General features: G+C 38.8%; 1 protein-coding gene across 3 annotated transcripts in view; it reads right to left on the bottom strand.

The window, feature by feature from the left end:
* FAM120A (family with sequence similarity 120 member A) overlaps positions 1 to 26,086 on the bottom strand; it is a 177,345-nt gene that overhangs the window by 76,936 nt on the left and 74,323 nt on the right. For all 3 annotated transcript variants that reach the window (XM_023738616.1, XM_023738617.1, XM_023738618.1), the window contains exons 6-7: positions 9,092 to 9,189; positions 8,557 to 8,831 (exon numbers count right to left, since the gene is read on the bottom strand). In XM_023738616.1, coding sequence (XP_023594384.1) covers positions 8,557 to 8,831; positions 9,092 to 9,189 — 373 coding nt within the window. The remainder of the gene's footprint in view (positions 1 to 8,556; positions 8,832 to 9,091; positions 9,190 to 26,086) is intronic.

Below are 26,086 nucleotides of genomic sequence, written 5' to 3'. Positions count from 1 at the left end.
AGAAGGTCCCGATGGAGCAGTAGAACGATGGGGTGCAGAACTCAAATTCTAGTAAGAAGACCAGACTTAATGATCTGAGACTGGAGGCTGCCCGGAAAGCATGGCCCCTGGACTCTCTATCAGCTCAGAACTAAAACAATTTCCGAGGCCAACTCTTCAGACAGGGATTGGACTGGACTGTGGGACATAAAGTGATACTCATGAAGCGTGTGCCTTAGTCAAGTAGATAGAAGAGACCAAAGGGGCAGCTTCTGTCCAGAGGTGAGATGGGAAGGCAGAGAGAGTTAGAAGCTGGTTGAATAGTCATGGGGAATCAGGGGCGGAAAAGAGGAGTGTGTTGTCGCAGAATGGGGTGAGCAATTAGGGTCTCACAACGATGTATGTAAAAAAAATATATATTTTTTTTAATGTGAGACTAACTTGAAACGTAAACTGCATTTAATTACAATAATAAAAAAAAAAAGGAAAAGAAATAAGGGTATGAACTATAGTGGTGCAATGTAATGGAAAGACTTGATATAAGGCAAATTCTCATTCAACAGATATTTACTAGTGCTCACCAAGGGACGTGCACTGGGTCAGGTGCTCTAATATTACTGAAACATGGCTGATTAAGTCAATGTCACACAGTCAGGTTCTGTCACATAACAAGTAGGCATTAAAATCTGGGACCTGAGAAGGATTCCTTATGTAATGGCGTGTCTTAATCGTCTAGTGCTGCTGTAACAGAAACACCACAAGTGGATGGTTTTAACGAAGAGAAGTTTATTTCCTCACAGTTAAAGTAGGGTAAAAGTCCAAATTCAGGGCGTCAGCTCCAGGGGAAGGCTTTTTCTCTCTGTCGGCCTTCTTCTCTTCGGTGTTCCCCCGGACTAGGAGCTTCTCTGCGCAGGGACCCTGGTCCAATGGAGGAACAGGAAAGGCGGCTGGGGGAGTAGGCAAAGGCAGAGAAGCAGGCAGGGCTGGAAGAGTTTAAAGCCCACAGGCAGGGAGGAAGGAAGGGAAGGGAGCTGGCTGTGCGCCTGGGGGCCATAGGCAGGCTGGAGAGCAAGTGAGCTAGCAGTGGGGCTGCAACCATGCAGGATCAGGTATGGTGGAGCCAAGTTTTCAAGCATTCCCTCTGCGTGGTGGTGGCGGTGCAGTCCCGGGCCCACCCAGTGAATGTCGTGCACACCTCTCTCCCATATATGATATGGTGTTCGCACAACATCCAAATCACGTAACATCCTATTTCACAGAACGTATTGTGGACATTAAGCAACACATACCTGTAACACACACAGACAGACACAGACACAGACACACACACACACACAGAGACACACACACACACACAGACACAGACACAGACACACACACACACACACACACTATCTAATGGCAAATATGATTAATTTTTGCCAAAACATAAAATTCAGAATTGTTTTTATAAAGGAATATTAGAAATTATACCATTTGTTAAAAAAGTCAAAATATAAATATATAGTAGCCATTTGTCTGACATAATACCACTTAAGCTATTCACTTAACTTCAAGCCTTTGTATAACTAGATATCCTACAGTAGGTTAATAGGTAACTCGTTTGTGAACCACACATTTCTGTGGAAATGAAGTCTGAGAAGAATTCAAAGAAAAACATCAACACCACTTTACAGGAAAAAAAGAAGCATTAGGAGCTTATTTCCTGGGATACTGAACTATTTTACATTAAAAGTCAAATCAATGCTTTGGTTTTTCATTGCACCAATGGTTAATTTTTAAATAAAAACGATAGCTACTATTTATAAAGCTTACTCAGCAGCTCATTTAATTCACAAAACAACTCAACAAGCTTCTCATCCACATTTGAGTGCCCTGGGGCTTAGTGAGTCTGAGGTTACACAACTAAAAACAGCAACCAGAACCTAGAAATTACAGCCAGAAGCTTTTTAAGAACTGGTTCTTGGCAATGGCTGGTTTTCGGTGCTGGTACCCCTCAGACGTTGAGATTGAGCAGTCCTGCCTTACTGATTCATCTTTCACAATCCAGATGTGGTCCTACAGAGCCACATGGTAGCGTAAATTAACTGGGGGAGGGATTGCAAAGCTTATTCAACAGATGTCACCATAGTACTACACCTTGGAATAAATAATGAATGTGGAGATATACTTTTACTTTGGGCTTTTCTCCCTACTTAAAATATGTATGTGAATATATAGGGAAATGAAACGAATCTATACAAATAAAGTCACAAAGTTAATGAAAATTAAGTTAGTCTTCTCTCCTAGTAGGACTTTTAAACGTCCACTTTAAAATGTCAGCATGACATGCAAAAAAAAATACTGAAGCAATATTAAGTACAGTTAATAATGCATATATACTTATATATACAGTTAAGAATACATATATACTTATGTACATACATTTATTACATATAAGTATATATTAATTAAAAGAAAAAGAGGCAGGTTGCAGTCCATAAAAGAAGACCCCACTGCTATAAAAAGTGTATCTTAGCATATGGAGTTCCTGGGTGGTGCAAATGGTTACTGTGCTAGGCTGCTAACTGAAAGGTTGGAGGTTCAAGTTCACCCAGAGGGACCTCAGAAGAAAGGCCTGTTGATCTACTTCTGACAAATCAGCCACTGAAAACCCTGTGCAGTGCAGTTCTACTCACTGTGACACGCACGGAGTTGCCGTAAGTCAGGGTCACCTCGATGGCAAGTGGTTTGGGGTTTTTTTGTTGTGTTTTTTTTTTTTGTTTTTTTTTTTTTTTTGTAATGTTAGTATATGTAGAGAAAAATAAGGTGTTTAAATATTCATCAATCTTTTGAAAATACCTACAGGTATTTTCAACTTCTATTTCTACAGGTGGACAGCTGAGCACCTTCGGGCAGGAGGTTTACTGGAGGAGTGGGGTGTCTCTGGGCACTTACTGGTGGAACTAAAGAGCTTTGCAGAGGCTGGGCCAGCCTGAGGGGCCGAGGGCCAGGGATTGGCCTGCATCCTGAGTCATACCTGATCCTGAATTGTAACCTGTTACTCCCCTAATAAACTCCCTAATCATGAGTATAGTCTATGAGTTCTGTGTGGCCACTACAATGAATTGTCAAACTCAGTAAAGAAGTGGAGTGCCCTGGGGGGGAAGGGAAGAGGAGGGCTGGTATCAGAACTGGTAAAAAGGTGGAGGGTGGAGGCGTGTCTGACCTCTGCCTAACGGAAATCAGCCTTAAGTTGTGCTTCTTCTTCCCCCTTGTGAAGTTAGAGGAGGTCAGACACCGCCCCCATGCCATTTTTACATGTTTCTAATGTTTGGATTCAATATAACTTTGTATTGGGATGATAATTAGAAAATAAAGATATAAAAACGAAGAATCAAAAACTTCAAATCAGCAACTTCAAATTTGATTCAAATTCTAAAAGTCCAAATGAATCTATGAAAACAATATAAAATAAACATCTCCACACTCAACTGTAATTCTTAATTCAACAAAAATAGGATTACGAAGACTTGACAAAGGCCAAGAAGAGAAGAAAACAAAGGGTAATGGCTTGATCAAAAAAAAAAATTTTTTTAAACCAAGACTAGAGCAAGAAGTATATGCTGATGATACTCCAGAAATCAGCCCATTTCTTTATTATTTTACTGCCAAAGTAACTGTCATGGATCTGGAGTAACTCCCCAAGGTACCTGATCTATTTTTCTCCAGCAGACACAGAGACACACAAACAGCTACAAAGAAGGTTGTGTTTCTGCAGAAGTGAAGGGAGAAGTAGCTAATTAAACTCTAGATTGATCTTTCAACAGGAAACTCCAATGTAGCTAGTCTCTAATCCTTGTTGGAAAGATAGCACAATTAGCCATAACTATAATTAGCTGAAAGTGAAGAGGACTTGAAGCACTTACTGATGAAGATCAAAGACTACAGCCTTCAGCATGGATTACACCTCAACCTAAAGAAAACAAAAATCCTCACAACTGGACCAATAAACACCATGATAAACAGAGAAAAGACTGAAGTTGTCAAGGATTTCATTTTACTTGGATCCACAACCAAAACCCATGGAAGTAACAGTAAAGAAATCAAATGACGCATTGCACTGGGCAAATCTGCTGCAAAAGACCTCTTTAAAGTGTTAAAAAGCAAAGACGTCACTTTAAGGACTAAGGTGCGCCTGACCCAAGCCATGGTGTTTTCAATCCTCTCATATGCGTGCAAAAGCTGGGCAATGAATAGGAAGACCAAAGAAGAATTGACGTCTTTGAATTATGGTGCTGGTGGAGAATGTTGAATATACCATGGACTGCCAAAAGAGTGAACAAATCTGTCTTGGAAGAAGTACAGCCAGAATGCTCCTTAGAAGCGAGGATGGCGAGACTTTGTCTCACATACTTTGGACATGTTATCAGGAGCCACCAGTCCCTTGGAGAAGGACATCATGCTTGGGAAAGTGCACGGTTGGCGAAAAAGAGGATGACCCTCAACGAGATGGATTGACACAGTGGCTGCAACAATGGGCTCAAGCATAGCAATGATCATGAGGATGGTGCAGGACTGGGCAATGTTTTATTCTGTTATAAGCAGGGTCACTATGAGTCGGAAAGGACTCGACAGCACCTAACAATAACAAGAAGTATGGCATTCACATTCTAAGAATTTCTTTCCTAATATAGATTTTGCAAACATTCTAAAGGGAAACGTAAAAGACGTCTTAAGAGCAACAACCCATGACTTCCATTCTAACAGCACGGTGAAATACATACACCCAATGGAAATAACTAAAATGCTGGCTAAGGTATTAAAGAAAATAAACAAACAACACAAAAGAATTCTAAAGTATTTCAGTTGAATAGGCATAAAAGTAAGCACACCAGACTCCAGAAATGAAGTCAACCAAGAATCCTGAGGATGGGAGATAAAGGGGATATTAGCACACTTCAGAGCAAAGGCTGCTACCATCTGAACCGAAATATTAGCTCACATATTCTCATATTCTGCTGTTATGCAACTGTTCTTTCACAAAACAATTTATCATGGACTTCTTTTTATGTCACAACATTCTCTTATTCTCTTTAGAGGTTGTATGATATTCCCTTGTATGGTTGTTCTCTACTGATAGGCATTTAGGTCACATGCATATTTTCTGCTATTACAAATATTGCTGTAATGAACCTCCTATGCTATATTCATACATGTATGGTACAAGCATTCCACAGAAGACAGCCCTACAGCTCTCAGAAACACATGGGTCCTGGAACTGCCCACTCCAAATGCTGACGAATCTTAGTAATTCCTGCCTGAAGAGTGAAATAGTTCATGTCCCACCAACTCCACCCGTTTCCCCACACTGAAGTTTATCTTTTAAAATAAAAAAGTTTGACAACTGAATAGATTTTAAAAAAAAAAAAAAGGATATCTTATTCTAAGTTGCATTCCTTTGATTTTTTAAATGAGGGTGAACACCATTTTACACGTTTGTTGACCACCTGTGAACACTTGCCTTTTTAATTTGTAGGGAGCTTTTTTTCTTTTGTGGTAAAGTTTCTTTTATTCTGTAACAGTCACCTTAACCCATCACCATCCCTTTTTTTTTTTTTTTAAATGCCACTAATTTAACAGTGCAGAAACTAGGTCATTTATTTTGTAGAATGCCCCACGGTCTGAATTTGGCTTCTTGCTTCCTTGTGGTAATATTTAACTTGTACCGTAGAACATGTTTTTAAATTGTAGAAACTAAGCCTTTGTATTATGTTGCAAACAGTTTGTCCTATCCAATTAGTATTTATTGAGCATATCTTGGCAAATAAAAGACACAGGCCCTGCCCTTGTAGCACTTACAATCTATTACGGAGGATGGAGGGAAGCACAACTGTGTTAACGACACTTACAAGTGCTATTAAGGAGTCAAAAAGGATACGATGAACAGACAATAATGAGCAGGGGGCATATTTAGCGGAGGGTCATGGAAGGCCTCTCTCCTCTGCTGTTTATCACGTACACGTACAAAGGAGACACTCTTGATTAAACAATGAATCTACTAAACCTGAATGTCTGAGGGTGAAATTTAAAATCCTATAATTATGAAAGTCCCATTTTCCTGATGATGTGTCCAAAGTAAGCAAGACATCCTCACTTCTGAGAAGCATTCTAGTTGTATTTCTTCTACAACTGATTTGTTCATTCTTCTGGCAGTCCATGGTATATTCAATATTATTCACCAATACCACAATGTGAATGCCATCAATTCTTCTTCTGTCATCTTTTTTCATAAACCAGCTTTCACATACATATAAGATGAATGCAAAGACCATGGCTTGGGTCAGGCACACCTTATCAGAGGCTTTTAGAGAGGTCTTTAGCAGCAGATTTGCCCAATGCAATATGTTGTTCTGCTTCTTGACTGCTGTTTCCATGGACATTAACTGTTCAGCCAAGTAGCATGACATTGTTGATAACTTCAATTTTTTTCCTCCACCTATCATGATGTTGTGTATTGGCCCAGCTGTGAAGATTTTCAATAAGTGCTTCAAGTCATCTTCATTTTCAGCAAGCAAGGCTGTGTCATCTACATATTGCAAGTTGTTAATGAGTCTTCCTCCGATCCAGATGCCACGTTCTTCTTTATATAGTCCAGCTGCTCAGATTATTTGTTCAGTATACAGATGGCATAAGTTAAGGTGAAAGGATACAACCCTGCTATACACCTTTTCTAATTTTAAAACCATGTGGTATCCCCTTGTTCTGTTCAGATGACTGCCTCTTCATCCATGTACAGGTTCCGCATGAGCATAATTAAATGTTCTGGAATTCTCATTCTTCATAATGTTATCCATAATTTGTTATGATCCACACAGTCAAATGCCTTTGTGTAATTGATAAAACACAGGTAAACATCTTTCTGGTATTCTCTGCTTTCAGCCAAGATTTATTTGATATCAGCAATGACAGACCTTGTTGCACTCTTCTGAATCCTGCTTTAACTTCTGGCAGTTTCCTGTCAATGTACAGCTGCAGTTGTTTTTGAATTATCTTCAGCAAAATTTTGCTATCATGTGATATTAATGATATTGTTCAACAATTTCCACTTTCCATTTGAACACCTTTCTTTGGAATGTGTATGAATATGGATTTCTTCCTGTCGTTAAATCAGGTATCTGTCTTCCATAATTGACGTAGATGAGGTAGCACTTCCAGCATTGCATTCGTTTGTTGAAGCATCTCATCTGGTATTCTGTCAACTCCTGAAGGCTTGTTTTTCGCCAATACTTTCAGTGCAGCTTTAGTATCATCAGTTCTTGATCATATGCTACCTCCAGAAATGGTTGAACGTCAACCAATTCTTCTTGGTACAGTGACTCTTTGTATTCCTTCCATCTTCTTTTGTGCTTCCTGAGGCATTCAATTTTTTGCCCATACCAAAACAGTCAAACCCAATGCCACTGAGTCGATTCATAGCAATCCTACAGAGTCCTTCAATATTGCACCTCAAGGCTTGAATTTTTTCTTCAGTTCTTTCAGCTTGAGAAATGTTGAGTACGTTCTTCCCCTTTTGGTTTTCTAACTCCAGGTTTTTGCACATTTCATTATAATAGTTTACTTTGTCTTCTCAAGCTGCCCTTTGAAATCTTCTGTTCGGCTCCTTTACTTCATCGTTTCTTCGGTTCGCTTTAGCTACTCTGTTTTTAAGAGCAAGTTTTAGAGTCTCTTCTAACATTCGTTTTAATCTTCCCCTTGTTATCTATACTTTAGAGTTCAAATTAAGGAAAAAAAGGTACAGATTTAAAGGAAAAGACATTTCCTGTCTTTTTACTTCTTTTTTAAAAATCAAGTTTCTTAGGAACATAAGATAGTTAAAGGTGGCAAGGGTGGGGAGTGAGTATACATTTTAGATTTCCTCAATCAGATTCTGTATATTTGTGAACTCACTTATTCAGGGAGATAGGCTGTTTAAAATACTTCTCTACAAGAACTTCAGCCTGGTCTAATGTAGCTTTCTATGGTTTTGGTTATTTCAAGATGGTCTTATGAGCTACTGAGTTGGGATTTGAGCAGTTAAATTTAGAGAAAGGAGGGGAAATTGAGAGTTTAATTTATCTATGAGCCAAGATATTAAAAACAACAAGGTCTCTAACTTAATCAAAATGCTTTCCTGGGTAAAGAGAGACTAAGGGTCAGAAGCACCAAACCAAATAGATTCTACCACATGTTTCGGTGGTCACACAAATCAATTATTCTAAAACCCTTTCCCATAAAAGAAGTAGCCCAAGTTTCCAACAGTTCAAAGCCATGGGGCTGATATATAGCAAAATTAAAATCTTGGAAATCTTACAGTGTACTTAAGAAAAAATTGTACTTCCTCTCTAATATCCAAGCAGCTCCAGTCCAAGCAGAATGAACATCATCACCTATCTATAACAAACTGGACCTTTGAGAACAACACTCTGTCCAATAGCTAGAACTCTGTCCAATCAGCTAGAACACAAAATTTCCCCAGGTAACCCAAGAACTATAAAGCAAGCCGACAGCTACCTCTATACATTTGGGAAGAGTACAGCTATTTTGTGTACGACTCACTTTGTAGCTCCTCCATTGCCTTCATCATTATCTGAGGATGATGATGTAGAAGAACCAGGAAAATAAGTTGAATCCACATGGTTGGGACTGACACTTTGAGCTGGATTTATTGGAGAAGATCGTTCATACAATGGAGTATGTTTCCCTTCATGAGGAATGTTACTATAGTTGTTCTGCTCAGCCAAATTCTTTCCACTTGTTTCCAAAGTGAGAGCCGGCTCAGAGAGGCTATAGGGGTATGGACCCTGACCCGGAGCACCACCTGGGCTTGGCATCTGTGGGACCCAAAACAAAATCACACATATCATGCTCATGGAGAGAAATGACTGCCTATAGGACCCAGATTTAGGTTAATATTTCCTTTTCTTGGCCTATTTTTAATTCAACAAATATTTGCATCTCTTTTACATACCCACTGAGAGTTAGAGAAATTGTAGCAATCATTAAAATTTAATACACGTGTAGCTTTAAAGGCCAACCATACCCCACCAGATACATCGCTAACTGGTGGCCACAAGAACAGAAATACCCTTACCACAGGTTTTGCTTGTAGAGAGGTCTGCGGAATGTTGAGCATCTGAGGGGGAACATACGGTGGCACTATCCCAGGCATTCCAAATTGATTTGGTCTGGCTGTTTCATCAATATGGAAAGAAAATAATAAAACAAATGTGAATAGAGTAATACTTTAGCACACTGTTAGGACGTATCTAGTGGCTAGCATATTCCTCCATTTGTCTTATACTTTTTCATGCACTGACATGACCACTGATCCCATTTCTTAGAAATATTTAGAAACCGATGTTTAACATAAACAAAATCTTTAATTTTATTATGATCAATTTTTTTTACACTGAGGCCAGGATTTTAACTTTTAAGAATTTTCAATTAAATTTTGACAGTATTTTTTGTTTTGTTCATTTCCTTGAGTGCCTCATTTGTTCCTTCTCTAATTTTACAGGTATTCTCTGTAATTTAGTTTCTCTCACTGTTCACTGCTGCTCCCTGCACTGCTTCTAACCTGAAAACTCAGCAAAACTAGAAACCCTGGTAATACTATAGGCAGTATAGGAAGAAAACAGTGATAGAACACTTTTCCTTAAATGTGTAAAACAACAGAATTTTTCTAATTAAAACACTTCACAACTAAAATTAGGTTCTTAGCTAACTAGCAAGTTTTTAAATATAAAGTGTGCTAGTTGCTGCCCATACTTTTATTATTTTTAATTGTTAAGCAAAATCATTTTTAGGTTACACATTTTACCATGCATTACAGAATCAGTAACTTGGGATTTTTGTTCTCTTTTAAAATTATGTCATAAAACTATTATGACTTACACTGGCACTTGTTATTCATTATTTTCATGCTAACTTGCAAAAGTAGAGAATTTTATCTGGGTATTGCAAGGAAAAAGCCACGTGGAAAAGAACACTGTTAGGACGAGAGACCAGCCACTGGCCACCTGGGTCTCCAGGACCGCATGGAGACTGTAAGGACCAAGGCACAGGCCGGCAGGCTACAAGTGAAGCTACAAATTGAGACCTCAGATAACTGATCATTTCTTTCCACCCAGATGACTCTCCATGAACCTCAGAAGCTACAATCCATTTGAAGATCGAATCTCCAAGTGCCTTCAGCTCTGAAGCTCTAAAATGGCACGTCTTATGATCCTGGCAACTACTAAGAGAAAATCTTGGCACAATTTCTACCTTTACACTAAACAGAGAAAAAACTGTAGTCCAAGTAGCTGGGAATGGTAAAACTGGCATGTGTGTGCACACAGGGAACACCCTCACACACATGTACACGTAGAAAAGAGACACTCCTCATTAAATAATGAAATCTACTAAATCTGAATGTCTGAGGGTGAGATTTAAAATCCCATAATTATGAAAGTCCCATTTTCAGGTGATTCTGAATCACGGTCAGATTTTGGCCAAAGAATATTATGAAATCCATCAAGGTCTAATATTTTCATTTAAATCACTGTAAAAGTCTAGTTTACAATGTCTTGTCACTGACCTTCCATACCTAACTTTTGAATAATAAAAATGAAAGGCTGAGCTCATTAGCTATGCAGCAGCAGCAAGTCAAGTGAAGGTGATCATTTTTGTTGCATTCTATTTTTGGCCATTACGTGCTAAAAACTTCCTGAAAAGCACAAACTTTCCTTGAAAAAACAAACAAAAAAATTATATTACAACTTGAAACCAAAGATTTCTAAGGAAAGAATATTTTCTAAAATCATAATGATGTAATACATTTTTGAAAATCCACACCACTAGTTACTATTCTGTGATAACTTAGTTCAATCAGTGAATTAATTTGTCTACATTTCTTTTAAGGCTACAGAAATATGTAACAACCCAGGGTATGCCTCCATGGATTGCACACTGTCTACTAAACCAGTTCTTGTTCTCAACGCCAAAGTGCAGCTAAGCAGAGCCATTATCTGCCTTCCTTATGACAAGAGGGCCTTTCTCAGAACAGACACTGGGCTCACACAGTGGAGATTAACACCACCAGTTTCTCATTATCCTCCTTTCATAAATACTTACTGGAGGGGCAGGCTTTTGTTAGACAAGTATGCAAACTGAAGACAGACAAAGATAGGAGAATCAATGTAGAAAAAATGTTTCATTACTATAAAGTTATATTTCCATAATTTTTAAATATTAAAGACTTCTTTAAGAATAAAGGGAAAAGAAACATTGATTGCAATCCTTACAGAAGTACTTAACTGACTTTTTACCCTATTAAACAAAACATGCTATCGAGCTATATACTTCCTTGAATGATTTATTATGCCTATATCAAGCTGTCCATCTTTTGCTCTAAGTTAAAATAAGACAGAAGATTTTAAAAAAGGAATGGTATTAAACTAGAACCTCTACTTAAAAGTAGTTAGCTCTACCCTAGCCTCCAGCTCTGCCATTTCTTGGCATATTATTGCTTAAATAATATATTAAACAAAACAAAGACTAGTAACAAAATAAATTTTTAAAAAATTCTATAATGCACGAGTGCTGATGATTTTTCAATTGCTATACCAAAATATATATATATAGCTTTGAAAATTAGGTTCACAGATTAGCTAAATCAATATAATCCCTACCATCAACACTAGTTCTCAATGCTTGCAAAAAAAAAAGGGGGGGGGGGCAAAAATTCCCGACTATTTTAGGCATCTGGGGTCTTAAAAGCTAGTGAGCAGCCATCTAAGATACATCAATTGGTCCCAACCCACCTGGAGCAAAGGAGAATGAAGAACACCAAAGACACAAGGAAAATATTAGCCCAAAAGACAGAAACGGCCACATAAACCAGAGACTTCATCAGCCTGAGACCAGAAGAAGATGGTGCCCAGCTACTACCAATGACCGCCCTGACAGGGAACACAAGAGAGAGTCCGTGAGGGAGCAGGAGAAAAGTGGGGTGCAGAACTCAAATTCTAGTAAAAAGACCAGACTTAATGGTCTGATTGGGACTGGAGGAACCCCAGAAGACATGGCCCCCAGACTCTCTGTTAGCCCAGAACTGAAACCATTCCTGAAGCCAACTCTTCAAAGATTAGGCTGGACTATGGGGTCATAAAGAGAGTGCTTCTTAGCTCAAGTAGATGCATGAGACTAAATGGGCAGCTCCTGTCTGGAGGCGTGATGAGAAGACAAAAAGGGACAGGAGCTGGTTGAACATGGGTAATCTGGGGTGGAAGGAGGAGTGTGCTGTCACATTACAGGGAGAGCAGCTAGGGTCAAACAGCAATGTGCATATAAATTTTTGTATGAGAAACTGACTTGAACTGTAAACTTTCACTTAAAGCATGAAAAAAAAATTCAAATATTTTAAACATATTCAAATGGACATATTTACTAACTAGCAATACTGCCTGGAAATTAAGGCACGAAGTTGTACGAAGGAAAATGTCATGCAATGTTTCATTAAAAAAAAAAAAAAAAAAAGTTGCTGTCAAGTCGATTCCGACTCAAAGCAACCCTACCATTACATTCTAGACAAATAGTTTCCAAAAAAAGCAGGAAGGGGGCAAGGGAGCAGAGTGGGAACAAACAGTAGCCTAGTTTGGCTAGATGTGGCTGGCAGAGGAGAGACTGGCAATCAATGAGAAGGGGGATTATGCCCAAATGTGAAGGCTAGGGACAAAAGTCGGCCCAGAGAGGCAGCAAAGGCTTTTGAGCAAGAGAAGACACAAGTTGTTCCTATGCTTTTAGAGGACTAAATTTTGTAGGGGAAACACGGCAGAGGTTTTTGGTAAACGCCGACTCCTAGGAGCTAAGAGCTGTGGAAGAGCTGATGCCCGTTAGCCTGCAGTGCTAGATGGACCACATTTGAAGAGCTAGAGCTCACTGTCCAGGAGAGAGACCCTCAGGAGGAAAGGCTGAAAAACCTGAGGCTGATTAGCTTGAAGAAGGTGAAGGAGCATATTCTATGTGGCTCCTGAAAGAATTATGAACAACCGGAAAAAAAATCAAGCTAAGGAGGCGTATTTCAAGTCAATATAAATAAGAACCTTCTAAGAATTAGAGCAGTTCAACACTGAAAAAGGTTGCTTTACTGACTGCTTAATTGTTTATACAAGAATACTGAAGAGTAATAAAGTAGTTTAGTACTTATACACCTGGTTCCTGAGTTTTGAAGAGTATCAAGCGTTTGGCTAGTGAGAGTTTTATCCAAATCTATTCAGTTCCTGAGCTCACTTAATCAGCATTCAAATCATATAAATTCAGATAGTAAAACAAACTTGTGTTTGTACTGACTGAAGAAAGCTCAAGAAAATAGAAAAAGAACACTTAAACCTCATTTAGCCATCTAAATTATTTCATAAGTCTATGATAAAACAAGATAAATTACTTTCTATCTGTGGATTTTAGAAAAGCACAATCTGAAAGAAAAGCATAATACTGTATTTTGAAGAACTGGTAAATAAAACTGATATTCTTCTTTTATTACCTAATACTCTGAAAAGCCACTAACAAACATAAAACAGGTCCATCCTTCAAAGACACACTCTGTAGTCTTTTAAACCACATAAAAGCTGAATGGAGTACATATTTCAGTTTTTCCAAAATGATCAACTTTCAGATTTTTTTTTTAAAAAAAAAAGAACCCTTCAAAAGCCACAAGGTCAAAAAAAAATTTAAAAAAAAAAGCCACAACTGAAGGAAAAATTATAGAAATAAAGACTGAAAAGTAGAAGTTTCAGTAAGATCAAGAGAATCCTATTATTTACTTGGGACTCTGGACCCAAGGAAGAAGAAAAAAATACACACACTTTCTATTCAACATAAGTAACACCTTAGCTTTTCCTGTGACGGCTTCTGTTCGGTCAAACCCCTGGTGGCTTTGACCTCAATGTCATCTGCATTAGCTTTAAAAGGATAAAAACTGAAAAAGATGAACACGGATACATCTCCAAAGAAAAAGCGAGTGCAGAATGACATGTTTCACAATGCATTTAATTAAAAAACCAGAGTACTACTATTTATTATTCCACATATGAGGTTAAAAAATTATAAAAACATTGAGGGGGATATACACGACTTTTAGAAAAGCCTGATGCATTTCTTTAAAAAAAAAAAATCTGAAGCAAATGTTATCATGATAGCAGTAGTGGATACACTACTGTTAATGATTAAGATTCTATTTTTCTATTTAAAGTTTATCATAATAAAACATTTTAAGCAAAAACTTGAAAACAGTGGGTTCAGTAAACAAACTTATAACATGAAGACTGAATATTAAATAATTTAAAAAGAATATCAAATTTTTAAAGATTATTAGTAAAGTATAGCAACAGTGTATTATCAAATACCTTGTGACAATAAATTTTTTTAAAAAGTGACCACTGTAACCGCAAAAAACTGAAAATATTCTAGATGGTGACAGTAGAGATGTGGCTAAATAAGTTACAGTACCTTCTCAATGGAATATTAGATACTCAGAAAAAATAAGGCAAACCTATGTTAAATGACATGGAAAACTCTCAAACGTGCATTTTTAAGTGGAAAAAAGGCATGTCATCAAATAGTTTGTATAATCTGATTCCATTTATGGGTTACAAAAAGAAGTGGTGAGGTTCACCTTTGGAAGTAGGATGAGAGGGACCTCATCTCTTCTGTAACAGAAATGGAGGGAGAAAGCACAGAAATGCACATTGGTTAAGTTTACTGCTTTGCCAGTGAAGAGTCAGGGGGCATTTCCTCACATATGCTTGCTTCTATAATCTCTGTGAAGTTAGAGGTAAGATCATTTGCTGAGACTGAGTGGGGAGATGGGCTGCAGGTAAGGAAAATCTGAGCTAGTGAAAAGTTAACTAACAGCAGTTACAGCAGAGAAGACACTGGGATTCACAAGTCACTTTTGTCCTAGGAACAGACCTGAACATGAACACTCCTGGGATCCTCTGTGGCCAGTTCAGGTGTTCTGTCTCAGCCTGGACTGCACTGCAAGCATCAAGAAATTCTCTTTCATGTTTGTTCTTTTTCTCCCCTAGTGTACACATGTACTGTCACTCCTCTGTTAGAATGGTTCTGCTGTTTCAGGCAGGTTACACTGGGGAGTCTTTTTTTTTTTTTTAAGTAATATTTTATTTCTACACAAATTGTTCAGTGACATTGGTTAAATTCTTCACAATGTGTGAACATTCTCATTATTCCCGTTCTGGCTGTTCCGTTTCCATTAACCTAGTTTCCCTGCCCCCCCTGCCCTCCCCCCCACTTTACATTCTCATTTTTCCTTTAATTGTTGACCATTTGTTCTCCTATAGGTGATTTTTTAAAGGACCACAGTACTTACGGGTGATAATCATTATTTTGTGAGCCAATCTGTTATTCAGCTACAAGGTGACCTTAGGGATCTCATGGCAATAGTCTCGGGAAGTCCTCCAGTCTCAACCAGTCCAGTAAGTCTTTTTTTTTTTTTTTTAAATGAATTTGAGGTTTTGCTCAACATTTTTCTCCCATTCTATCAGGGTCCAATTATTGTGGCCTACACTGTAGAGTCTTTATGAATGTTACATCCCTGCCTTGCTTTCCTGAGAGTCTACCTTAGCCATCTATCTTTACAAATTTGGTTACTCTGAATCAGTCTGCAAGAATGTGGTCACCCTTTGGGAGCTCTGCTGTGATACAGGCTGATGGCCAGATTCTGGATCCAGGGTAAGCTTGTCAAGATGAAATGCTCTGTGAGGTCCCCCCTTAAGCACCCAGTGGCTATAACCATAGGTCCTTTCTTTGCTCATCATTATGTAGGATCTGTTCTTTTTTTAGTGGGTATAGAACCTATTTCAATACGGTCCTCTTTGTAAATTTTCTTCTCTTATTTGCACAAGAAGTTTTCCTACCTGTTTGCTTAAAGTAAGCTGTCCTCATGGTTGCCGTTGGTCTGCACACTCTGACTATGACCTACCTACACTGCCTATGAATGAGCTAGGGACTTTGTAGAGGCTGTGATAGCCTAAATATAGCACTTGAGATTCTACTGCCACTCTGAAAACCATCCTAGGTATTAAGAGGCTATCTACAAGAAGAGATAAGATGTACCTACTCCCCTACTATTAGTCACCACATGTGCCCTAGATTTCATCCACTTCTGCTTTCTGAGGAACCATAAGCTATTATCACCTATTCCCGTGTACATCTTCAATCTCTCCCTCTCAGTATTGATCAATTTTTCCTTTTATTTCAAAACCCCACTACTTTATGGGAATGATTTGAGACGTATTTGAAGAACTGATTCTTGCCACCTACCCCATCCTCTTCTACGTCTTTCTGTACTGGAGAAGTTGGAAGGCTAGAAACTATTTTCTCTGGGATCTCTTGCACCTGACTGAGGATCAACCAATCAAATACATCTGCATGAGAACTGGAGGTGTAAGCAGCAGAAGCCTTATTCCAGCTATTTTTGCTGACACACTACCTGACAGTCTGTAGTCCTCATCTTGCCTAACCTTTCAGCAGAATTCAACATAGCTGATGACTCTACTCTTGAAACAAAGTCTTCCCTTGGCTCTCTCTGCACCACATATTGTCTCTTAGGTTTCCTCCTACCTTCTACCTGGCCCTAGAGCACTATCTCAGGTATTCTTCCTGCTACACCCCCTAGGTGAAGCCCAGCTACCATCGGTGTCAATTAGCATCTACATATCCAATGATTCCCTGACCTGTGACTCGAGCTTAGCTCCTCCACTGAGCTCCTGGGTGTGTATTCAATGGCCTACTTAACATCACCACCTGGGTCCTAGAAGGTGCCTCAAAACTTGTGTCCAAAACTGCCCTCCAAACCTGCTCCTCTTGCAGTATCCTCTATCTCATCAACAGCACCATCATCCATTCTGCTCAAGCCAAAAATCTGGCATTCATTTTCCCCGTCTCTTTTCACTCAGCTTGCATGCCTAAGCATCAATACCTATTTCCTATTTGTTCCATCTCGCAAATGTCTGTCAAATTACTATTACTTCCATCTTCCCACTGCCAAGAGCCTTGTCCAAGCTACAGTGATCATTCCTTCCCTAGACTACTGCAGTAGCTGCCTATCCCATTCCCTTGCATATACTTTGCCCACTCCAATCCATTCTGCACACTGCAGCCAGAGTAATCAAAACACAAATCTGAGCACACCACTCCCCAGATTAAAACTCTTTAGTGATACTTCCTTAATCTGGAAAATCAGGCGGGGAATAATGCTTGAAATACTGGTGAAATGTTTTTAAAACTTTCCCATTAAGATCAAGATGAGGACAAGAATATCCACCATCACTGCTGTTGTTGGTTGCCATCAAGTCAATTCCAACTCACTGCGACCCCATACGTGCAGAGTAGAACTGCTCCACAGGGTTTTCAAGGCTGTGACCTTTCACAAGCAGATCACCAGGCCTGTCTTCCGAGGTGCCTCTCAGTGGGTCTGAACGGCCAACTTTCAGCTCATAGTTGACAGCTTAACCATTTGCACCACCCAGGGACTCCACAGTGAAGATATATCATTTCATCCATAAATATAGGACTTAATAGTGTACATTTAAAGGAAAAAATTAATGTATATGACATTACAACTTTGATATCAAAGTATATCAGAAAGAGACAAAAACATGTCACAAACTGGGAGATAATATTTATAACCTATATACCTGACAAAAGATTAGTATTCAATATATATAAAGCATTCCTATGAATCAATACAAAAAGACAACCCAATAAATAGCAGGCAAACAACATGAACAAGCTTTTTATAATAGAGGAAACACTACTGGCTCATAAACATAATTAAAGATGTTCAACCTCATTAGTAAAGTCATGCGTTGTTTAATGTCCATGATATGTTAAATGAAACAGGATGTATGTGATTTTGATGTTGTGCCAACGCTGGATTATATACTTAGCAAAGCTATATTGGATATTGTAGTGTACTTGTATTGACTAAATAGCCAAGATACTACACAGATACAGTACCATATTTCAGCTAATGTATCTGGCAATAGATGAGATTGAATGCTGCTGCCTACGAGTGGAAGCATACACTGTTACATGGTAAATTTTCATATGTAAGTAGGGAAAGTTCACATTAAAATAACGATAGAAAGTACAGTACAGTACACACATAAGGCAGTAACATGGGTGTTTATGACTATCGAGACATATGTATTTTGGTTTGGTTTGGGTTTATAGGTGCTGTACCATTATATGTCTGGCAGCACAATTGCTGCGTATACAAGAGACATGAGATACACGTGCTGCATGTGGGAAGCTGTTATGCTCACTATGCCCAGTTATGTCTGCTACATCCTGTTCTCCAATCAGCACTTCTAACCTTTATTATAACCTTATGGGACCACAGCTGTACAGGTGGTTGGCCGCTGCTCTAACAGACGTTATGCGGCGTGTGACTGTGATCAAGGAAATTAACACTGAAACCATTACGGGATATAATTTCACAACCACTGGACAAAAAAAAGAAGATGGAGCAACTGGAGAACTCATCTACTTCTGCTGAGAGACTAACTTGGTACACTCACACTGGAGAGCAGTGTGGCAGTATCAGGACCACACCTTATGGCTCTACCTGAAATTTCACTCTTAGGTATTTACTCTTTAGAAACCTCACTTGTGTACCAGGTTACATAAAGAATGTTCATAGTGGCACTGTCTGTAGTAACAAAAATCTGGAAACATCCCAATTTCCCATCAATAATAGAATGGATAAATAAATGCTAAGTCAATGGATTGCTATACAACAGTAAAAAGTGAACTACTGCTATGCACATCAATATAAGTAAATCCCTATAACAGAATATTGAACTAAAAAAGCAAGTCAGAAAAATACATGCTATACAATTCCATTTAATAACAGATAAAATGAAAACAAAACCAAAACAAAACCATATAGTATTCAAGGATACAGATGTAATAAACTATAAAGCAGGGGAATAACCAATAGAAAATTCAGAGTAGTGGAGGGTGGGAGATACAACCAAGGACAGGCATATAAGTGGGTATGATATGAGTAATGTTCTACTGAATTTCATTAAGTGTACAATAAACTGTATGTGTTATAGTTCACCAAATAATTTAACTTCATAAAATTAAAAAATGTTTCAATGTGACACACATTGTATGATCCCTCTTTTAAAAGAATAAAAACAAAACAACAATAAACCCACTGCCGTCAAGTCAATTCCAACTTACAGTGACCCTACAGGATAGAGCAGAACTACCCCATGGGGTTTCCAAGGAGCTGCTAGTGGATTCGCACTGCCGACCTTTTGGTTAGCAGACAAATGCGCCACCAAAGCTGTTGTGGGGGAGGGAGGCGGGGGCGGCAGAATCATGCTCTAGATCATAGATACTTGTCATTTTTGGTGATGGGAAAAGTGGCACCAAATGTGGATGTAGTGAGCACAACCTGACCAAAGTAAATGTCACTGAGAAGCGCTCAAGAGAAAAGGATGCTTGTACTAAAGAATCTGACATATATAATTTGGCAACAACTCCAACAAAGACCAAAAAAACAAAAAGAGTGTATGGTCACGTGTGTATGTGTACTGGCATAGAGGTATACAGGTAGGAACAGGCATATACACACGTGTGTAGAAGTATCTATATGTACGTGTATGTACAGATATATATGTGCAGACAGAAGACACAACTCCAGACACTCCTCAGACATAACCAAACACCTTGCAAGATTTTCTGGGTTTGAAGGCTTAGGACCTTAGTCTCATGGGACAACTCAGTCAGTTGGCATAATATAGTTCACAAAGTTCATGTCTGCATCCTAGTAAAGTGAGTAACGTCAGGGGTCTTAAAAGCTTGTCAGCAGCAGTCTAAGATAGAACTATTGGTCTCTACTGGTCAGGAGTGAGAAGGAAGCCAAAGTCTTAGAGAAGAAACAAATCTACAAGGCTAACAGCCTACACAAGACACGACCTCATCTACCCTAAGACCAGAAGAACTAGATGGTGCCTGGCTACCACTAACGACTGTGATGACCAGGGGTCACAACAGATGGTCCCAAACAGAACGGGAGAAAAATGTAGAAAACTCTAATTCTTTGAAAAAGTCAGACTAACAAGACCAGTGGAGATGAGAGGACTTGGTAAGACTATCCCTGAGACACTTTTTAAACCTTGAACTATCCCGAGATCACTTTTTAGTGAAACAACAGAGTGGCACACAAAATAAAGGATATTACCCGTAAGTATGGTGCTCCAATAAAAAACCATCTGTATAAAACCAAATGGTCACCATTTACTCTACAGCAAAGATGAAAAGATACAGAGGCAGGGAAAGCAGAACAACAGAACACAAAGAAATTTTGATATATGGTGGAAAATTTAATGTTACTGAACAATTTGTATAGAAATCGTCAAATGGGAACCTAATTTTCTGTGTAAACTTTCATCAAAAACACAATATTATTTTAAAAAAAAAAATCTTTCAGTGCATTTTTATTGTCCTAAGAATGAAATCTAAAATCCACGGCTGTGTGTGGACACTCGGCTCACTGCCAGCCTCAAGCATCCGGTCACCGCTCTCTCCCTGGCTTCCTGTGCTCCAACCACATTCTTCTTCCACATCATTTGCTCTTACCTCAGGACCTTGGCACATACTGTTTCCTCTGCATGGACTATAGTTCCTCCTATACTGTCACCTTGCTAAGACCCTACTCAACTTTTAAATTCCATTATAAACATTAATCAATCAGAATAATCAGCCATTGATTTAATCAAATATTTGTTTAATCAGATTGGTCTTCCTTGAGTTTCAAAAGGTTAACATATCCTGTTTCTGTTTCTATATGATTCCTTTTCTAACATTCAACACTCATTTGGTTTTTGTCTTCCCCTCTAGCCTAGTCTGTAAGGACAAGGACGATGTCTGTCTTATTCAAAAAGGGTAGTATCACCTGTTTCCGTCCACTTATGATTACTTTTCTAACATTCAACACACTCATCTGGTGTATGTTTTCCCCTTTAGCCTATAAAATAGTCTATAAAGCAAGGAGGAGGTCTGTCTTGTTTACCACATTGCCCAGTGCCTGGCATGTAGTGGACAAATCCATGCACCCATTTACTTTTCACTGGGGAAGATTAGTAAACACAGTGGTTGCTTTTGAACCTTGATTGGGCCTGTTTCACTTGTGGAGCTTTTTAAAAATACACTAGGACTAGCTCAAGCCTAGAGATTCTAAATTTACACATCTGAAGTGGGACCCTAGCACCTGTATTTTCTGCTTCTTTTTTTTGGTTTAACTCCACCAAAGATTTTCAAGCACAGTTAAAGAGTTGAGAACTACTGGTTCAACCAGGAAATCAAACATTTTGACAATTAAATTTCAACATATCTTATTTGTGCTTACATTTAGTTAGATTGGTGATTCCCTGGTGAGATTTGGCAGACTTTAAGAGCTATGATTAAAAAAAAAAAGGACAGAATTATAATCATCTCTATATCCCCAGTTGCTAGCACAATGTTTCAGAAATAATAAATGCTACTACTTTTTAAATTAATGAGTGAACCTAATCTCACCTGTAACTTATTTAAAAATTCTGTCCAAGAATAGATAATTTCTAGGAGTTCATAATGCAAAGACAGTATGGACTGGAACACATTCTTGGTTCACCCTTTAAAAGTACCACATACCCCTCCAAATCATTCCTTATACCATTGCTGGGACAATGGAACAGTGAGCGTGTATATTTCCTTCTATAAATTCTAAACCTCCCAATAACTATTTGGGGATCTGGTCTTTTTTCTAAACACTGCAAAAGATCCAACAGGCATAGAAAGAAAGGCACAAGAGCAGTGGTTCCCAACTGCCAGTCTAACTGGTGATGTGCCAGGCTGTTGTGGATTGAAGTGTGTCACCCAAGTACATGTGTCAACTTGGTTAGGCCATGATTCCCAGTACTGTGTGGTTGTCCTCCATTTTGTGATGGTAATTTTCCTATGTGTTGTAAATCCTTATATCTGCCTGTGGTTAATGAGGCAAGATTAGATTATGTTAAAGGGGATTAGAGTAGGATGTAAAACCTTTGCTAAGGCCACATCCTTGATCCACTGTGAAGGGAGTTTCCTCGGGGTGTGGAGGTGTGGCCTGCACCTCCTTTTACCTCACAAGAGATAAAAGGAAAGAGAAGCGAGCAGAGAGTGGGGGGACCTCATACCACCAAGAAAGCTGTGCCAGGAGCAGAGCATGTGCTTTGGACCCAGGGTTCCTGCATGGGGAAGCTCCCAGAGCAAGGGAAGATTAATGACAAGGAGCCTCCTCCACAGCTGACAGAGAGAAAAGCCTTCCTCTGGAGCTGATGCTCTGAAGTTGGACTTCTATCCTACGAGACTGTGAGAGAATAAACTTCTCTTTGTTAAAACCATCCACTTGTGGTATTTCTGTTATAGCAGCACTAGATGACTAAGACACAGGCCAAACATGAAGGTATAAACAAGAAGATTGTTTTTCAAAAATACAGACTCTTGAGGTCCACTTAAGATCGTAATACAGCAGTTCAGGGCTAGAACTTAAAATTCCAGCCAGGTTTAGAAACCTGTAGTTAGAGTAAACTTACCCTATTTCTATTCCCAAGATCCATATTCTAAGCTTCTAGTGTGATTCTCTTAAAATTTCTTCAAAACTCTACACGTATTCCAATTTCTAAAATGATTAATACAGACAGGTTCTAATAAACATGTAAGTTATGCTTCCAAACTGGCTGTTCAAAATTCTAAATGTTTTCTCCCATAAAATAATAAATTATGGTTGTATTACAGGACACATAAAACAAAAGCCCACCTATGACTTAACTATCATTTATAAAAATACTTTTATAGAAAACATGGTTTGGGTTCTAACTTGAGATACCAAGAAAACATCTCTCCAACTCTGCATTGTTTATTTTTTTTGGATTTTCAATTTCAGTTGTAGTCATCACCATGTGGAGCTTTACGAGTACGATCCGAGTAGCATGTATAGGTAAAATCAACAGTAGTTAGCTCCAGTTTATTTTTGTTCCTTTACATGTTATCAGAATTGTTCCAAGCATGCATGTGTTAACATTTAATTAGGAAAGAAAAAATGATTTTTAGATGAATCCATTTCTGCTTGTTTCAAATTGTATATGTAGCTTGAAATAAAACTTCCTTCCCCATCTTTGCCTCGACCCCTCTCCAGGCTCATCTCCCACCATTCCAGGCTACACACCAACAGTTCCAACATCCTACATTTCCCCAAAACTTCCTGCCCTTTTTGTAACTCGTGTGTGCTTGTTAGTCCCTCTGCCATACAATTCAGATTTCACAACTGGAAGGATTAGGAAATGCTTTATAGAAAGATTTATAGATAGTTATAAACCTACCTGAAAATATCACTCTAAACAGCCCAAATTCTTTACCAATTACACTCCTACTCTCCATGAACCACTGAGTAGTGAAAGTGAAAACGAAACTGAATTCTAAGAGTATCAACTTCACCTATAAAATACTTACCTCACAGGGTTGTTTAATGATTTATTACAACATGGAAGCACTTTATAGAATGTTACATATTTTTAAGACGCTCAGATCTTTAATTCGAACTTAGAACTTTAAAATTCATCTTGCTTCTTCAAAACGTCTTCAAAACTGTTTTTATGAGCCCCAGATCAAGGCCAAAGGTTAAGCGTCTTTCTCCATACTCTTACTGTCTTGTTTTTTACCTCCTGAATAAATGTTCAAGCCCAAGTACGCTATAATTTAGACTGTTTAAACTACAAAGATTATCAAGTGAAGATAAGAACGTCAATACAGACACACAAAAATGCCAACTACTACTTTCTGTGAACTCCTTTCAGGCTGACTATTCAACAGTTTAACCATTCACTACCCTTTCCAGCCATTCTTCCTACCAAAATAACTACAGAATGTGTCATTTAACAAGTATTTATTCAGAGTACTTTACATACATTTTCTCTCTTAAATTTTCATATAGTTATCCCATTCTAATAAAGAGGAAACCTGAGGCTAGGGGTTGATGGAATCAGGATTTGAACACAGCCAACTTCAACATCCATGTTGCTAACTATCTCAACAAACATTTATTAAGCATCTCCTCTATGCAAGGTATAGAGATGCTACAACCTAGGCCCTGTCACATCTCACCTTAACGGATGTAATAATGGAATAGTCTCCCTCCTTCCAATGATTCCTGCCCCCTTTCCAAGAGTAACCCTAAAACACATCTAATCATGTCACTCTCCTGATTTAAAAAATTTTTAGTGGATTAATTAATTCAGTGAAATATGTATCCACTGAGCCCTGGTGGCACAGTGGTTAAGAGCTTGGCTGCTAACCAAAAGGTTGGCAGTTCAAATCCACCAGCTGCTCCTTAGAAACCCTATGAGGTAGTTCTACTCTGTCTGATAGGGTTGCTATGAATTGGAATTGACTCGACAGCAACAGGTTTGTTTTTCTGGGGGGGGATACAGGAGTGAAGGTAACAGATAAGGTCCTTGATCTGATACACCTTACATTCTTGGGCAGGGGGCTGTGTGTGTGTGAAGAAAAGTAACTGACAAACGGGCTTAGAATTAAAATGAGTTGATGTGATAGAGAATGAATGGCCTAGGGGCTAACTTAGATCAGTTCATCAAAAAATGCCTCAGAGAAGAAGTAACATTAAAGCTTAGAGGTCAGAATGACCCAAACACAGGGGGGAGAAAAACACAAACCAAACCCGTTGCCGTTGAGTCGATTCAGACTCATAGCCACCCTATAAGACAGAGCAGAACTGCCCCACAGAGTTTCCAAGGAGCACCTGGCAGATTCGAACTGCCAACCTTTTCATTAGCAGCCATAGCTCTTAACCACTATTGCCACCAGGGTTCCAAAAGACAGGAAAGTAGGGAAAAGAGAGCTCTATGCACAACATAGTGTAAAGGCCCTAAGGTAGAAGCCAGCTTGGTAAACTCCAGCAAGAAACAAGGCCAGGCCTGGTGAGGTGGGAATGGTTAAAACTTGCTACAAGACAGGTTCGCAGGAGAGAGGTTGGTAGGAACTGGGTCACGGGGAGTGCGCAAGGTAAGGAGTTAGACTTAGCTCAGTCACTTCTTCTAAGAAGTCATCCTTACCACTCTAAAACAGATTATATATGCCTGGCTCCCTTTTGTAATTTCATAGCATCTTATCCATACTGTATCAATATTGTTGATATTTACTTGTCTATCACCTCAGCCACACAGGGTCATCAAAAGCTGGAACCGTATCTTTTATCTCTGTATCTTCAGTGCCTAGCGCATAAGTAGGCACTATGTTTAAGTAAATGAATGAATGCTATCCAGTAAAGGACAGCTGTTTTTCAACCTTGGAATTACTCTTCTAAGACCAATAAAAAGTCTAATTCCCATAATACTCTCACGAACATGCCATCTTTTGTTAACAGCTGATATGATACAAATGACACACCTTAAACAACAGCTGGCAGTGTTATTTCTCACCTTTTACTGCTCTGGATCCTCAGAAACGCCAATTCAGGACTGAGGAGGGTGCTTATGGCTTAGTGTTTTACAACCTCCCATGAGATACTCACTATGCAGGAAGGCTTTAGGCTAACAATTTTTAAACATTTTTATTCCCCAATTTCAGATCTCTGAATTAAATTCTGTCTTTTACAAAAAAGGCAATAAAAGACACAAATCCACTGCATTTATGAAGTTATTTTTAAATCTGGAGGATCTTTTATGTCCTCAGTGAATTCTGTATTTAAAAGAAGAAAGGCCAGACACCCTTTTAGCTCAGTGGTAAAGTTATCTCTGAGGTTCACCATTCAGCCTGGGATTGGACAGCCCCATAAAACCAAATGAGACTAATGAGGTACAGTAGTCCAGTGACAAGGCCCAGAAGGCAGAAGGGCACAAGGAAGCTGGTGACAGGGAACCCAAGGGTGAGTAAGGATACTGTTGATGTGTTGTGAGATTGTTAACCATTGTCATAGGGCAACATTTGTAGTAACTGTTAAATGAGAAACTATTTTGTTCTGTAAGCCTTC

Source organism: Trichechus manatus, unplaced genomic scaffold, assembly GCF_000243295.1.
Source record: "Trichechus manatus latirostris isolate Lorelei unplaced genomic scaffold, TriManLat1.0 scaffold00120, whole genome shotgun sequence".
Lineage (NCBI taxonomy): Eukaryota > Metazoa > Chordata > Mammalia > Sirenia > Trichechidae > Trichechus > Trichechus manatus.
Note: the sequence above shows the minus strand (reverse complement) of the source record. Positions and strands in the feature narration are given on the sequence as shown.